Source organism: Falco naumanni, chromosome 11 (genome assembly GCF_017639655.2).
Source record: "Falco naumanni isolate bFalNau1 chromosome 11, bFalNau1.pat, whole genome shotgun sequence".
Lineage (NCBI taxonomy): Eukaryota > Metazoa > Chordata > Aves > Falconiformes > Falconidae > Falco > Falco naumanni.
The window spans coordinates 32094408-32109476 of record NC_054064.1 but is presented as its reverse complement, the minus strand read 5'-3'; the positions used below and the strand labels follow the sequence as shown (position 1 = coordinate 32109476).

The window sequence follows — 15069 nt, the reverse complement described above, 5'->3', positions numbered from 1 at the left end:
CCAACTTTGTATAAATATCTTTTGATTTTACTGGGTGGCCCCACCTCAGCATAAATCTGACTGGCTTACCAGTACATAGAGCTCGACAATTGTGCCAAACTCAAGTGTAGCATCATGGACATTTCAGCCAGGTTTTGTTTTCCACTGCAGCGAACTGTGGGATGTGAGTTGCGGGGGGGAGTGACTAGTTCAGGAAGGGTGGCAAGTGCTTTACTTAGAGTCTCCAAAAAACTGACCCCATCCTATCTATCCATATGCCAGAAGAGTGGGTGTTTTCTCATTCAGTGTATTGCAGCTGATTGTTTTCTCTTCAGCTGCCTACAAAGAAAGTTTCTCTCAAGCTGTATAGCATGATGGAAGGCAGCTGGATCTTCCTTTGATTACACTGAGCCAGTATTTTGTTGAATGTAGCAGCGTTTTTGTTTGCTTGGAACTTTTCCTGTTCCTACAATGGAATAAGATAAGTCTCGGGTCAAGTGTGGAAAAATAAACTTTCATTTGCAGGCTGAAATTCAGCAAACCCCATACTGCAGGCAGTAAAAAAATAACATTCTGTAATGTGATTTGGCTACCCTTGCAAGGTAAGATTACTGTTCCTTTGTAAAATGTAGCTATTTCTTTGGTTTAGACTATGAAATTATTTGTTATGGTGACAATGCTTTGGAAGAGGGAAAGGTCTTAATCTATTTGTAATTCAAGATTTTTCTCCTCTGCTGAAGATAATTACTACAGACATCTATTCAGCATGAGTTCATAAGCAACTCTAAATTTAGTCCAGCTTTTAACACTGTTTTTCTATTGACAGTACAAGCTTTCTAGACTGAAACATATTTTAGTAATACATCATCATCTAGGATATACTGCAAAATCAAGGCCTGTACAAAAATCAGAGGTCCACCATAACACTGAAAATACACTAAAGATACTTCTCATGAGTTACCTCAGTGTTTATACTACATTGTAGTAAAAGATTGTAAAAAAACTAGGTATTGCAGAATAGACTAGGTAGAGGTTTCCTGGGCTTATACTGTAAATAAATTTTTTTTTATATGAAAAAGTTTACATATATCCAGAAAACTAGGGCATACTCACATCTTGCATATCTTTCCTTGCCTCTCTCTGCAGCAGCACTTCATTCCATCCATCACATGACAGAAGTAATATTGAGTCATATTCTTTAAGATTCTAATTGTCTGCAGTTTATAGGACTCATATTAACATTTTAGCATCTAATAGATGATTTGGGATTTTAATCCCTAGTATTTAGTGCCAAACATATCACTTGGTTTTGCAATAATCTGTTTCCCTTTCCCCTTGCCTCTAGTCGTCAAGTGCCTTTGAATTAGGCTTGAATTAGGATATGCTGTAAAAGAATTTGTTAAAAACCAGTGAATGTTATTTTTTTAAAGCACTTTAAATCATCCATTCGCTAAGACAGTTTCCCAGCCTTTGTGTGAGACTGCCCAACCACTTCCACTTTCTGCTTTTCCCTCTCCAAACACAAAAGTCTGATCTAGTAGTCTCAGATGCGTATCATAAATTTTATTTCATATATACATTCTTGACAAAGCATCAAAGCCAAATGCTTTTGTTTTCCCACCTTTCAGTGAGCTCCAAGTACAAATTAACTGTTATAAGATCACCACTAAGTTCCAAATTCACCCAAACAGATATGCATATTAGAAGGCTTTACTCTTAGAAGTACAAAATTATTTTAATTACACTACACACTCCCTCTGTTTTGAAGTATTAATCACACCTATTTACACTTTGCCCATTTAACACCTATGCAACAAGATGCAAATTAGACCATTCAAACATTTCTATTAAGTTCAGTTCCTTCCGATACACTAAACAAGGTTACAAGACCCTTTTCTTGTGCTTCGAGTTGCACTGAGCAGTATAGAACTGGATAAGGAGAATAAACCACGCTGATTACCCAAAGACTAAATATGAAGTATTACTTCCCAAGTTACAAAAATACACAACTTCTGATGAAATTTGCTAGTTAATATACATTTACTCCAGGATATGAATACAAATAACTTTTATTAAAAAAAAAAAGCTAATAATACAATAGGCATGTCTGAGACCTAGAGTTGTGTTAAAACCACTACTGTGTACTGTAGGCATCATTTAGGAACTATAGAAATTGGTATTTCTAAAAGGCAATTTCACTATTCTCCAGCATAAAAGTTAATATGTGAGTTAAGTTCTATGTCATGGTTTGTTAATTCAAGTTGAGCCACTTACACCGAACAAAAAGAGCAGAAACATGATGATCCAGTAGCTTCAGAAACAGCCATTTCTTCCAGGTAGTTTTGATGCAAATCAGACCAACAGGTGTATGCAAATCCCTAATATTTACAGTCAAAATACAGTATCACTCTACAATCTTCTTATAAAACAGTAGGTAAGGAGTTGATGTAGAGGACGACGTTGGAGAAAGAGAATTCAGAAAGTCCTTTTCTTCTGTGACCTTCACTTCAGAATCATCAAAAAGCAACCACTTCCCTTCATACTCTTTCAGGCTCTGCAGTACATACAAAGCTTTGTTTTCTAGTCCACTGGAAGCAACACCATTCTGCTCACCGTGTTCCGTGCTGCACTCCGGGCTTCCATTACTACTGCTAGACTCGGGGTTTCTGTTTTCAGTAACTACACTAAGAAACTTCTCGGGGTTAGCAGGTTTGTTGTACAGGTCGCAGTCAGACTTGCTCTTCTGCCCCCCAAGAAGTCCGACAGCTTCCATATTCTTTTTGTTCAGAACTTTACCCGGCTGTGTGTTTCCATTGACTCTAAAAGAGACTTCGCCATCGTCGTAGTCTTCAGTAACAGTTCTTGCCTCCTCCTCGTTCAGTGGTTCTGGTTTTATCATGTCATACATTTGGTCAGTGATGAAGTTTCCCTTATCTAACTCTAGGCTATTAAGATCTGTAATTTTGACAGAAGCTGTGTAGTGTCCACTGCTAATGGTAATGCCGCTGTGCATTACCACTGCAAATAATCCATAGGTGTCATTGGTTGGCTTTGTGCTCCATTCTTCTAGAGACAGTTTGAGAGGCGTCAGTAACGGAGTGTTTATCTTGGATAGTCCACCATAGCAATCGAACCTTCAGGAGAAAGGGAAAGTTAAAACCTCTTGCTACAACAGCTGACAATAAACACTACTGTAAGCAGCCCATATATTGGCTCTATATGTTTTCCTTCTATTAAAAAGACATGGGCGATTTGAATGTGAGAAGTTGCTCGCTTTTCAGCTTGCTTATCATGAGCCTGGCTCAGGCACCCCTGTTCAGTAAAGAAATTTTTACAAGTATCTATGTTAAATCTTACAGCCTTGTAACTATTTATTTTGAAGTCCCTTTTTCTGAAGTATTGACTAAAGTTAATTTTTAAATGGTAACGATAAAGGGAGTTTAGCGAATTGTTTGGTTATCATTTGTGCTTCTGTGCATGAATACTTGCACTTCCCAGACACCACCCTGCATTCCAGATTAAAAAAAAATTAAAAACACTCTTCAGCATCCAAGGTCGAAGTAAACAGGGTTGGGTTGGAGAGGTTTTTTTTCTCTCCAAACCTCTGAACTAAGTAAAGGCATACAAATCTATTTTACTTTCAACTAGTTTTAATGTCACTCAGAAAAACTGAGTAATTAATTTTTCTCAGGTCATCTCTGTGCACTGCAGTATACTGCCAATGCTAAAGATTAATAAATTACCAACTCTTTCTTATTACTAGGGAATCTTCATTAACCATCCTATGTTATTGGGTTTTTTTAAACAATTATCTATAGCTGCTTTACTTCCGAAAAGCATCCACTACTCCATATTCAGCATTCCGTTTGTAGCGCACACATGTACAATGAGAAAAGTTTAAGTCCTTTCATTACAAGTGTTGGAACTTCTACATTATTGTGTATCAGCCACCTTGAATGATTCTGATCTTACATGATTTACATATTACATCAGCCCAATTTAATTTGCCCCTTTAGTTAACAATATGTTATGATCCTAGTAGAGTTCAGTGGTGATTCAGTCTTGCTCAACCGTTAGGGTGTTGCAGGGAAAGACAGAGGGGAATAAAGACCAACCCTGTAAAACTTGGGTTCCAAAGAGCTAACTCCTATCACTCAACTTGCATTTTATCACAAAGAAAGAATAACTTATCTTTAACCCAAGGAAACTGTAGATATGCCGTAACAGTATAAGCATAATTGCAGTAACAGAATATTACTTTTCTTTTACTGGGTTTAGTTTTGACTGCTATGCTTCTAAACATTTCACTAACATTCCCAGCCATAAACCCTTATAAACATAAATACATTTACACACACACAGATGGCCTCAGTCACTCAAGTCTAACTGAAATCTCATTTTAGACCTAGGCTTACCATAAACATTTGACTACACCAAAAGAAACACAAAAGAGCATATAATCAGAAATTATATAACTTAAATCTTCTGAAAATCCCTATTATTAGTAGCCAGAAATAGAGATATTCAGAAGTGAGTCAAGAAACAGAGAAACTGCTTGCTGATACTCTAGATCAGAAATCCAGTTCCACTCAATCACACTAAGACAATCATATTAACATAAAACATTAAAAAACAGGCTCTACCTTTCTTCTGAATGAGATCCAGCATCAGAAAGATTTGGAGAGGAGGAAATAAGAGAGGAAATCTTTTCCTATTAGCTTTTTGTTCTTCTTAATGATAAGAATCTGAAGACAGAAAAATTGCATGCCAAGTACTCTGCCTCCTGCCATCTGCACTGATGCACAGTAGTTCATACACAACAAACTTGATTTCTGCAACTACATCTTTTGAGGCCATAAATTAGTGGAACTTTACCCACTGTACTGAATTAACACCTCAAGTTATTATAGACCCTTAAAGACTTAAGCTATTTAACTGCAATGCTTTTAACACACGAGGATGTGAAGTACTCCAAATAAAGACTTCCAGCGGTGTAAGCACCATTGTCGCTTATCAGCAAATGTGACTGTAATGAAGCCTAAAGTAAGCCTTTTAAAATTAAAAACGAACAAACAAACCAATCACCTGCTCTTACCTGATACCACTTCAAGACAAAAATCTAGTTTTCTCACCAATTGTTAAATTTATATAGTGGAAATGCTTAATTAGATGTTACCAGTTACACGTTTCTCTTAATAGGTTCACATTCTGAGCACATATGGCCTAGCGTTTTTCCACACACACACAGACTTGCCAAAGACAATTACTCATCCCCAGGCAAGTAGATTTTCACACTGGCTGCTTTATTTAAAAAAAACAAACACTCTGCAAGCCAGCATCTAGCAAAGATGAAGCAAATCCCTACTAACTGAAAATATTTACATTACCATTTCCCTCTGCTACATTTCTCTTCATTTATTTCAAACTCAGTCATCAGAAAACTCAGTAGAGCACAACTGAGAAGACAAGATTTCAAAATTTACATGGGCACTGAGAGAAGTTGTATGAAGACTCTTAATTTAAAAATCTTAGTTTAAGTTAGAGAAACAGTCTCATTACTTTTAGGGCAAACCACTGCCATCTCACATATGAAATGCATAGTAGTTTCACGGTAAAGGTTACAAGTTTATGTAAGTCAACTGGGGGGAAGTTCCATCAAAGCTTACTGTTCAACCACCACCATAAGAGTGACTCTGGATACTATGGAGTAAGCCAGTGTTTTGGCTCACAAGCCTCTGCTCCTCCCAACTTGATTTGCATCTGTGCTTTACTACTCCAAATCAAGATGTTTAGAAATGACATGGTTTTGCCCAAGATAAAATGTCCAAGCCAAAAAACCAGGAAACCATCTTCTAAGCAGTTTCAGCTTCACCACAGACTCCAATTCTACATCTGATTTTTCCACTCTTACTTCCTTAATCTCTGGCAGCTAGCACTTGGCAGAAAATGTATGACATGGTTCAGAGGACACATAAGGAACAGAAGAGACTGGATTCAGTCTGACTCGGATATAGGTCTGAGTATTTTGGAGCAAGGACCTGACGATTGCTAGGACAGAAGAGGTAAGTGATTCAGGAGGTGGCTGGTTACCCTACAAGCTGCAAGTACTTCCTCACAGAGACAAAAAAGTAGCAGCTGTAGAATTACACTGAAGGCAATATTCAGGGTTCCTTTCAGGTGAACAATCTCAGGTTGTGGTTTTTTGATTGGCCTGTAATCATACCAGAATACCATCTCACACCAAGGGCTGCTCAACAATAGCATCAGGATTTTTAAGAAGTGTGCAACTTTTTCTCTGACTTGTTGTGACAGTCAAATAATACGCAGAACAATGAAAAGACAATTTTGTATATTATGACCCTAAACTTGCATGAAAAGAAGTTAGCAGACATTGCAGAGACAGATTAAGCTTCCTTTCTACTTTGTCAGAAACTTAGATAGTCCTAAAACCAAATACTAAAACCAGCCAGAGTGAGAATTCTAGTTTTAACCTTGGCAAACTACATGTAAAAGTGTCTTTATGTAATCCTTTACACTAGTTACTTTACAAATCTTATTTATTTATATTGACCACAGTCACCAGCATTTGCTTACAGAGCATCCTCTGACAAATCATCTGTCAGTTAATATCTGGTATCTGTATACTGCCAGAGGCCCCTGTACACTTTCCAGTTCTACAATACTGGGGGGACAAATACCCACAGAAGACTTCATGCATTACACTTCCTACTGGCAAGGTGGCTCTGAAGCTCTCAGGCCAACTAACAGGGAAAGGCAAAGCACAGGCAACTTGGTGGATAAAAGGCCGAACTAGTTTGTGCCCAAGTAACTTCCTGCACATCCCAAAGTAACACCTGGGAGCTACGCCTACCATCAGGTTGTGAAACACAAGCTGCAGCACAGAAGCGTGCTCAGCTCTCCAGCACAGGTGCCAGCTAGTGGGATGCTGACACCAACACAAGTTTATATTCTTTTGCTGCATCCAGCAAAGTATTGCAGGTAGCAAAAGTCACATTTTAGTGAATACCAGGAGAGGTTGAAAATACAGGCCAAGTCTGCAAATGTTACTAAAATTGTGCAGTTGCTCTCAAAAATGCAATTAATGGTGTGACAATTTTCTAACGGATCTGGGGGAGTATTTTATAGTTTTAAGAAGTTTTTCCTGATGAAGCCTTCTGTCATTTTTCATTATTTGAACATCAGTGGATAAATAGTTTACTACACAATGCTGTGCTTAAATTGTCATGGCATTGTTTCATTTGTGTACAGTACCATAGGGACAGGTATTTTGTTTGGGGTGTTTTTCCCCCTCCCAAAGAAAATCCCTAAATTCCTAAGTATGGAAGAAAAAAAAAAAAATATAGAACACCCTCATAAGAATAATCTTTAAAAAAATAAGGTTTTCCACAGTATATAACATCAAACTGATTGCTTAGTAGTTGAACATCAATAATGTTGACATTATTTATTTTTAAAGGAATTGATCAATTTTTGTAATGTGTTAACCCTTTAAAACGTTTATCTCCTGATTTTTTCCAAATTTTAGTACTCACATTCAGTTAGAGACCAAAGTGCTACTAGCTATGATCATATGACCGTAAAATTCATATTTTTTCTCATTACTTGTTCCGCTAAAGTACTTAAACCTGCCTCTAAACTCACACAGACAGGTGATACAAAAAGTAAACACTTTAAAGAAACATCAGGACATCAGGCTGTTGTAAGAATATAGGTAAAACAATTTTTGTTAAGAAGTCTCCTGAAAGTAGATTTGTAATTTCTGCCACTACTGGTAACAACAGAAATCCTTTATGAAATCAGGGGCTGTGTCCCACTGATTTAAGTTAATTTCAACCTAGAAATCTGCTTTCGCTTTTGGAAAAATTACAATATTTTCATCTCTTCTGGTAAGACTTCCCTTCCTTCAGCACACTGTTTCGTAATATAGTCAATCTGCATACTCACTCTAAGCCACTAGCAGCAAAGCACTTCAAATGAATTGTTATAACTTCAGGCATTTTATCGAATAAAAGGCTGCGTTCTGCTTCTGTGTAATGATGGCAGTTTTCGCAGAAATATTTATCCTCTCCCACAATCCTTTCCACTGACGCAAACTGCGAAATTGCCCATTTAAGAGTCTTCATTTCTGGTTTTGGCTCTGGAGAAACTATAAAAGAGAATCATTACATTCACAGATAAGCTATTATTCACGTTTCCAATGCACCCCAACAGAATAACAACAAAACAAAATATGTCAAGTTAAGGCATGTTCAAAAACAACTGTCAATGCTGTAAAGAACACTCAACATGTAAGAAATAGAAGGTGTATGCAAATCTTTGAATCATTTCAGGAAGTGATAAAAATATCACTTAATGAATATTATTACTCAAAATCTATGGTTTTCCCAAAGCTTGTGTTCAGATCACCTACTAATTCTGTTGCCACGTCCAGAAACTGGCTGCATGTATTTGAGACCAGAGTTTCACTCATTAAGGCAAACCTCCAAAATCACCAGAAAGTGCCCTTTCACTTTTCACATTTTCCATCCCCTGACAGCTTCACACTGCTGATGACAAGATCACCTACAGTGCCGGTAGCATTTCACATACGAATGCCACCACACACACTTCACACTGAAGTCCTTCGGGAAAACGGGATGGGGCAGCAAAAATACAAAAAGCAGCTCCAAATTAAGTCCACGGGAACTAAAATTGTTTTCCTTAAACTTCTGAACTTCAAAATATATTGTTGCCATGCTTACTTTTGAAAGTAACTAAAAACTATATATAGATCACCAGAATTTGTGAAAGATACCAGGGGACTAACATTTACAAATATAAAACAAATGCTATTGAAGTAACAACAGTCTGAAACACTGAAAAAAAACCCAACAATTTTTTACAGCAAATGAATAATAAAAAAAAAAATCTGCATTCTAATTTCTTTTATTTTTGAGACAAAAATGCAGATATTTCTTATAAAATTAAGAAAATGCAGAATTTCTTATCCAGGAAGAAAGAGAAGACCCAAATCAGAGAAGATAAGTATTTGTAAGCAGGAAAACACATACATCAGTAAAGGAATGTAAGTAAGTCCATGTTATGTGTTGAGATCTGAAACAATTTTAATACTATCTGGACCTGTCTACATTTCAGCCCTGTGTTTCCAAAGTCTAAAGTTAATCAGGACAAGAGATCACAGAACAGCCTCTAATTTTAACTACCACAAACAGGAGCAGTTGTTCCTTGATAACAATGGCACTGTCCTTCCTCAGTGGAAGCAGAAACAAACACCACCATTCTTCTTAATAATTACTTACTTTCAGAACTTTCTTCAGTTTTAGAAAGTTCATCTTCTTGCACTGGAACACTGATGTCCTGAAAATCTTCTCTTCTTTCAGTAAAGCACTCGCACTCCAAGCATCTTGTTCTCAGTACTAACTGGCCCTGGAACAGCTTCTCCACTAGTTCAAAAGCAGCCAGCTCTGTACATAGAGAAAGTATACGCCAGATCACTTATCAAGATGCATTTTACTCCAAAGACACTTCAGAACCTGGCTATCCTTGGAAAATCACCCTGTTACAGACATTGCCTTATAGGGATTCCAAACAGGAATAACAAAAAAAAAAGAAGAGGAAAAAAAAGAAAAAAAAAAAAAGATGACAAGGGCTGCTTATCGCATTAAATTTTCACAGTATCATCTACTTCTACCTAAATAGGAAGCCTCTTTCTTTTGGCCCTCAAATTTCAAATTCTGTTTAAAGGTTAGGTTCTTCTTTTAAACTTGAAGTGTGATGGTGTCACATACTGGAAAAATCTGTCATCAATGCACTTCCTTCTTAGCATGGACTGTCGGCCTCCTTATGGAGCATCACACTTGTGTTTTCATCTGGTTCCTATGTATTCTCAGTTCTCTCCTCCAATACTTTCTAAACTTGTTGGCCAATTTTAGTCACATCTGCTGAAGAAATACAATCTCAACAGATTCTGCATGCCTTCAATTTTTTATAAAAACTGGCAGGTGAATCATAAACTTCCAAATTAGTAAGTACCAAATCCATAGCAAGGCCCTTCCCTCAACAGGTATCTTCATTGACAACAAAATCCATACCTGCCAGCCAATTAGCATATATAATACATCTGGTGTCTTTCCTAGTTCTTGGGAAGGCTGGAAACATGGAAGGACTAGAGGACAGGGAGGGGAGGATACTGTTTGTAAAGACTTGAGACAGGCAGCCATAGCCAATGGGGTTTGATTCTGTTTGCTCCTGAGTAATCTTCCTTTACATCTGGAATCCACTTGCTATTTCTACATATGACAAGTAGTCGCAGTAATACAAACCTGGTAATATACTGCTTTTTTATATTGTAAAATGATTACATAATGCTAGAGAAATACTCCTTAAGATCTAAGCTGAACAGGTCAAGATATTTAAAAAAACAATTACAAACACGTATAAAAATCAATTCTCTTTTATAAAAATCATTTTCAATTCCTGAAAATGTAGTTTTGTAATTAGAGTGCTCTGTTGGCTATGCAGTCTGCAGGCTGACTTCCCACGCATAGTGATTTGTTATTCATAGTATCTTTAATCCCATACACTTGTTCACCAACCTTCCTTTTTTGGTTCTTTTTCATTATGGCTTTCCACGGGAGACGCTGGTTCATGGTATTCTTTAATATTGTTACCATTTTCGCACTTTACAGATGACTCTTCAAGCTCACCGTCGTCATATTCTTTCCCTGGGTCTTTGGATCCCAAGTTTGTAGTTAACTTTCCTAGACTATAAAATTTAGAGAGGATACTAGGCTGTTTGCATGAAGATTTTAACCAGTTTAATCTAAGCCGTGACTTCTTCTGTGTTGGCTTTGCACTCTCATTTTCACTGGAACACTTGGCAATGGCATCAGTTTGATTTTCTAACTTTTCTCCTGTTGCTTTTCTCTTTGACCTGGTTTGTCTTTGATTTTCTTCTGCTGCAATTTGCTCTTTCGATACTTTGGATTTTTTCTTTACGTTGCCACCCTCAGCGTCACTTTTTCTTTTCCCATTTCCTTTCAGTAGCTTGTCTTCAGCCAGGTCTCCAATGTGGCTACTAGGTACATTCTCCTCCTCCTCAGCAGGGTTGCCAGTTCCATTGCTTTCAGTATTTTGATTAAGTTTTTCCTCGAGTTGAGCTGTAGGCTCTTCCATGGGCAGTTTGTTCAATTCTTCCTTCTTCAGTAGCTGACATGTTTCTTGAATGTTACCCAGGATACACTGCAGAACTTCCTGGGCATCGTGCTGCAAGTAGCCTTCATACATAGGGTTGAGCTCTCTATTAAAAAGTAAACGAGCAAAACAATGAAGACTAGTTACTCTCTGCTTACTGGCTAACATAATTTCTATTTAAATGAGGGGGTTAAAATATAAAATCAGGGGAGGATCCTCTCCAGGCCTAGAGAGGAGTCCGCTCTGTCACAGAGAGCCATGGGAAGGTGGCTACAGCCTTACGCATTTGAACACACGTTTAATTGCAACACAGCAGCAGTCCCTCTCAGGTCAAAGAGAAAATGTACATATGTAAGGCTAAGTACTGTTTTAAATCCACTGCTGGATTTAACAATATATATTTTTTTTTTAATGAAAATTTCCTTTCAAGTTTATGGTATCATGGAGGTTACAATAAACATGAAAAACTTAAATTCGGGCCGTTGTTACAGAAAGTAAGACAATCTACCTTCCACGAGTGTCTAATGCTGTGCAATGATAATGACCTCAAAACTTCAGGTGGAAATTCTGACAACGTATTTAAGTTAATTTGTACCTAAGGGTATTTAGTAGCCTTCGTGGCTGAGTAGCAAGTTCATCTGTGTATTTTTCTGGATTTAAGAGAAAGCTGGCTTGAAGCTGCTCGACTGAAAGAATCAATGAGTGCAAACTGCAGATTAGTTCATAACTTGCCAGTGGATCTTCTTTACAATTTCCCTGTAATAACAATATAGAAAGAATAAACATACTTGCAGTTTCGTCTGTACGACAAGTTAAAGCTTTTTCTCTCCTGCACTCACTTAGTTTTCTCACAGACATTTACTGATTTTTTTTGTTTGCTAATAGGAAGCAGGTTTCAGGCAATATATTGTTCTTTTGCCAGTAGAAAACAAATACAAAAGCTAGACTAGCCATCATTTTAAAAACCCAAACTCCAATGTCCATCCACAGAAAGTACTGTATTATAATTATCTTAACATCAGAAGCACAGTGAGATATCTTCTTGAATTTCTTCTGTCAACGAACTGTGCTTACAAGTTTAAAGACACTCTGAACACAAGTTCAAAACAACTCAAATGTTATCTTTACCCAAAATAGCACTGTAGAAAACAATATAGTCAAATTTTCATTACACTCCTGGCACGCAGCCTCACTTGCAAAATTACAAGTGAAGGAATGTAGTGAGATACATTACCTTTTCTGTCTTTTGCTCTCCTTCATCCTTCAAAGTTTCTTTCTTCTTTGAAATGATGTTATATAAATGTTTTACTCCAGTTTTAAAACCAGGACAAAAATATAATACCTGAAAGCAACAGTTGGTAAAGTAAGAAGTTACTCCACGTACATATCCACGTTGCTTTGCATCTCCCAAGGCTACTGCACAGCACACAAAAATGCAGGACTGTTCATAGCAGGGAGGTACCCAGAGTATGTAAATTGAATAATTACCCAGTCAAGGCAACCTGCGGTGCCCACATTTCCTGCAGTATCATCTTTTTTCCCCTGCTGTAATTAGATTCCCTTCATACTACATCCAGACATCTGTGTACTATCAAACTACAAATCTCATCCATTTGCGTGTAACCAAGTAAGATCACCCTTTTGAGGCACCCTGAACATGACCTTACCTGAAGTACGCTGTTAAGGTAACAAGTGTTACCCAGGTTGTTCAAGCCCACAAAAGGCAACATGTTGTCTTTTTTCTCACAGCTAACGAGCGAGGGAAGCTGTGCTGCAGGAACAACCTGATCACTATTAAACAAAGAAAACAGGAAAACAGCACGTAAGAGACAATTTTTGAAAACTACTTTCTGGTATGCATGCCCATCTCTCTTCTGGCCATCCACCATCTCGGAGCTAGCTTACAGCACTAATGATTAATATATACAGATCAAAACCATGTCAGGAGTGTTTGAGAGTGTTCATATGGCTACTCTAGGCACTCAAACACAGGCTGTAACACTTCCCTTCAGCAACCTACACAAAAAGAGACGGGTTTATAAAGAAGCAGGCAAAGCTGCTCTTCGTTCCAATAGTTTTCAAAACTTATCAGGAGACCAATTTAAGGAATCAAAAAAGTTCTCTTTAAAATACTTTTTCATATTCTTTGTTCATTCCAAAGGCAGGACTAAGAAAAACATGTCTAGCACATATTTTCTGTTACTGTCGCCTCCTCCAGATTCCCACTTCATTTCTGGATGCAAACCAAAAGGATAAACACAGAAAAGATTTAAAAAAAAAAAAAAGAACCAATGAACCTGGCACATTATATACAGCGATTAATGCACCATACTGACACAACAGAACCAAATCTTAGGCTTCAACACATTTGTAACTGACCATGATAAAGCAATTTTTCTTTTTCCCACTTAAATTTCCTCACTACCTGCAATGAAATGAGTTGACAGATTTGCTCAGGGCTTGAAACACCCTAATGAGCTACAGTAAGCAACGCAATCAATTCTTTTCCTTCCAGCAGAAATAACCTTTAAAACTAAATGTTTTTTCATTAAAACTCAATTTTGTAAAAGCCTACATTTTGACATACTTTAAACAAAGCAGCATCCCAGTAACTACCTTATTTATATTAACTTTGAACAGCGTAAACTTCATCAAGTTATCGAAAAGTCTGTATCAACTAAAAGTCCATAGCGTGGCAAAGTTGTTTTCTTAGAATAGTTATAGAAATTTACTGCAGCAAATAGCTAGTTTGGTTTGATTAACTTGCTGCAGTGTTTACTGCGTACGCGCCGAGGCACGCAGCGATGCACGAACACACGGCTTAGAGTGGTCGGGCCAGCCGTGTTTGCCCCTTACACCAGAGGCCCGCTGGGCTACCGGGCTACCTTCACAACTCGCCAGAAACGCTTATCCAGAGCGGAACTCTTACATACATCTCAGCGCCTCTGAACTCCGAACCCTTTTGCTCATTTTCCTGGGACTCTGTAAAATCCAGCGCTCTTTTCGCTTCCTTTTTTTGGAAGAGCTTCAGCGAAAGCCTGTTCTTCTTCGAAGGGCTGCCTCTGGCGGGCCCGGCGCTGTCACTCGGCAAGACCCCGGGCATCTTTCCTGGGGCGCGGGGGCGCGGCCGGCCCGGCCGGGAGGCTGCGCTGGGCGCTCACACCTGGCACACACACGCACACACACACACACACGCGAGTCGCCGTTTACTTTGCGCGGGGGGAGGAAGCGGGAGCGGAGCGCGGCCCCGCAGCCCCCCGCCCCGGGCTCTGACAGCCGCCCCCGCCCCGCGGCAGCGCGGCCTCCCGCCCGGCCCGGCCCGGCCCCGCGCCGCCCGCCCTCACGGTCCCGCCCGCCCGGGAGGCCGCTCGCCCGCCGGCGGCGACAGCGCGGCGGGCCCCGGGCAGCCGATGGCGGCCGCGGCAGGGCCGCCTCTCCTCACCGCTACATGGTGGCACGGCGCGGGCCGCCGCCGCCGCCCGCCAGTTGCCATGGAGACCGCGGGGCGCCCCGGCGCCGCTCTCCCCACCACGGGAAACTTGGCGCGTTTTCCGCGCCGCCAGGACCCGCGCCCTCACCCCTCCCCGCGCCCGGGTGCCCGCGGCCGCCCCACTCCAATGCCGGAGCGGAAGCCGCCGCCGCCGCCCGCCAGCACCGAAGGGCCATGGTGACCGCCGGCAGCCCGTCTCCCACCGGCTCACGGCGGCCGAGAGACGCCTCCGCGCCCGCCCCGCCGGCAGCGCCGGGGCCGCGCCGCCGCCGCCGCCGTCAGGCAATGAGGCAGGCAGCCCACGGGGTCCTGCCTGGGCGCGCGCGGGCGCTGGTAACGGCCTGGCCAAAGGGCTCGGGCTCGCGAGGGGGGATGGGAGGCGGCTG

At 40.0% G+C, this 15069-nt stretch overlaps 1 protein-coding gene across 4 annotated transcripts; it reads right to left on the bottom strand.

Moving 5' to 3' along the window:
* Positions 1-1527: 1527 nt before the first annotated feature.
* On the bottom strand, positions 1528-14752 carry USP1 (ubiquitin specific peptidase 1). 4 transcript variants are annotated; one of them, XM_040610080.1, is made up of 9 exons: positions 14636-14752; positions 14127-14356; positions 12861-12984; positions 12428-12535; positions 11789-11949; positions 10596-11299; positions 9300-9464; positions 7945-8146; positions 1528-3113 (listed from the first exon to the last, which is right to left on the bottom strand). In XM_040610080.1, exons 2-9 carry the CDS (start codon positions 14294-14296, stop codon positions 2384-2386), a joined length of 2364 nt encoding a protein of 787 aa, XP_040466014.1. In that variant the 5' UTR covers positions 14297-14356; positions 14636-14752; the 3' UTR covers positions 1528-2383. The 4 variants fall into 4 exon arrangements, with proteins under 4 accessions (XP_040466014.1, XP_040466017.1, XP_040466015.1 ...); XM_040610083.1 differs by lacking the exon at positions 14127-14356 and having other exon boundaries at positions 14636-14746; XM_040610081.1 differs by lacking the exon at positions 14636-14752 and having other exon boundaries at positions 14127-14466.
* Between the last annotated feature and the right edge of the window lie 317 nt (positions 14753-15069).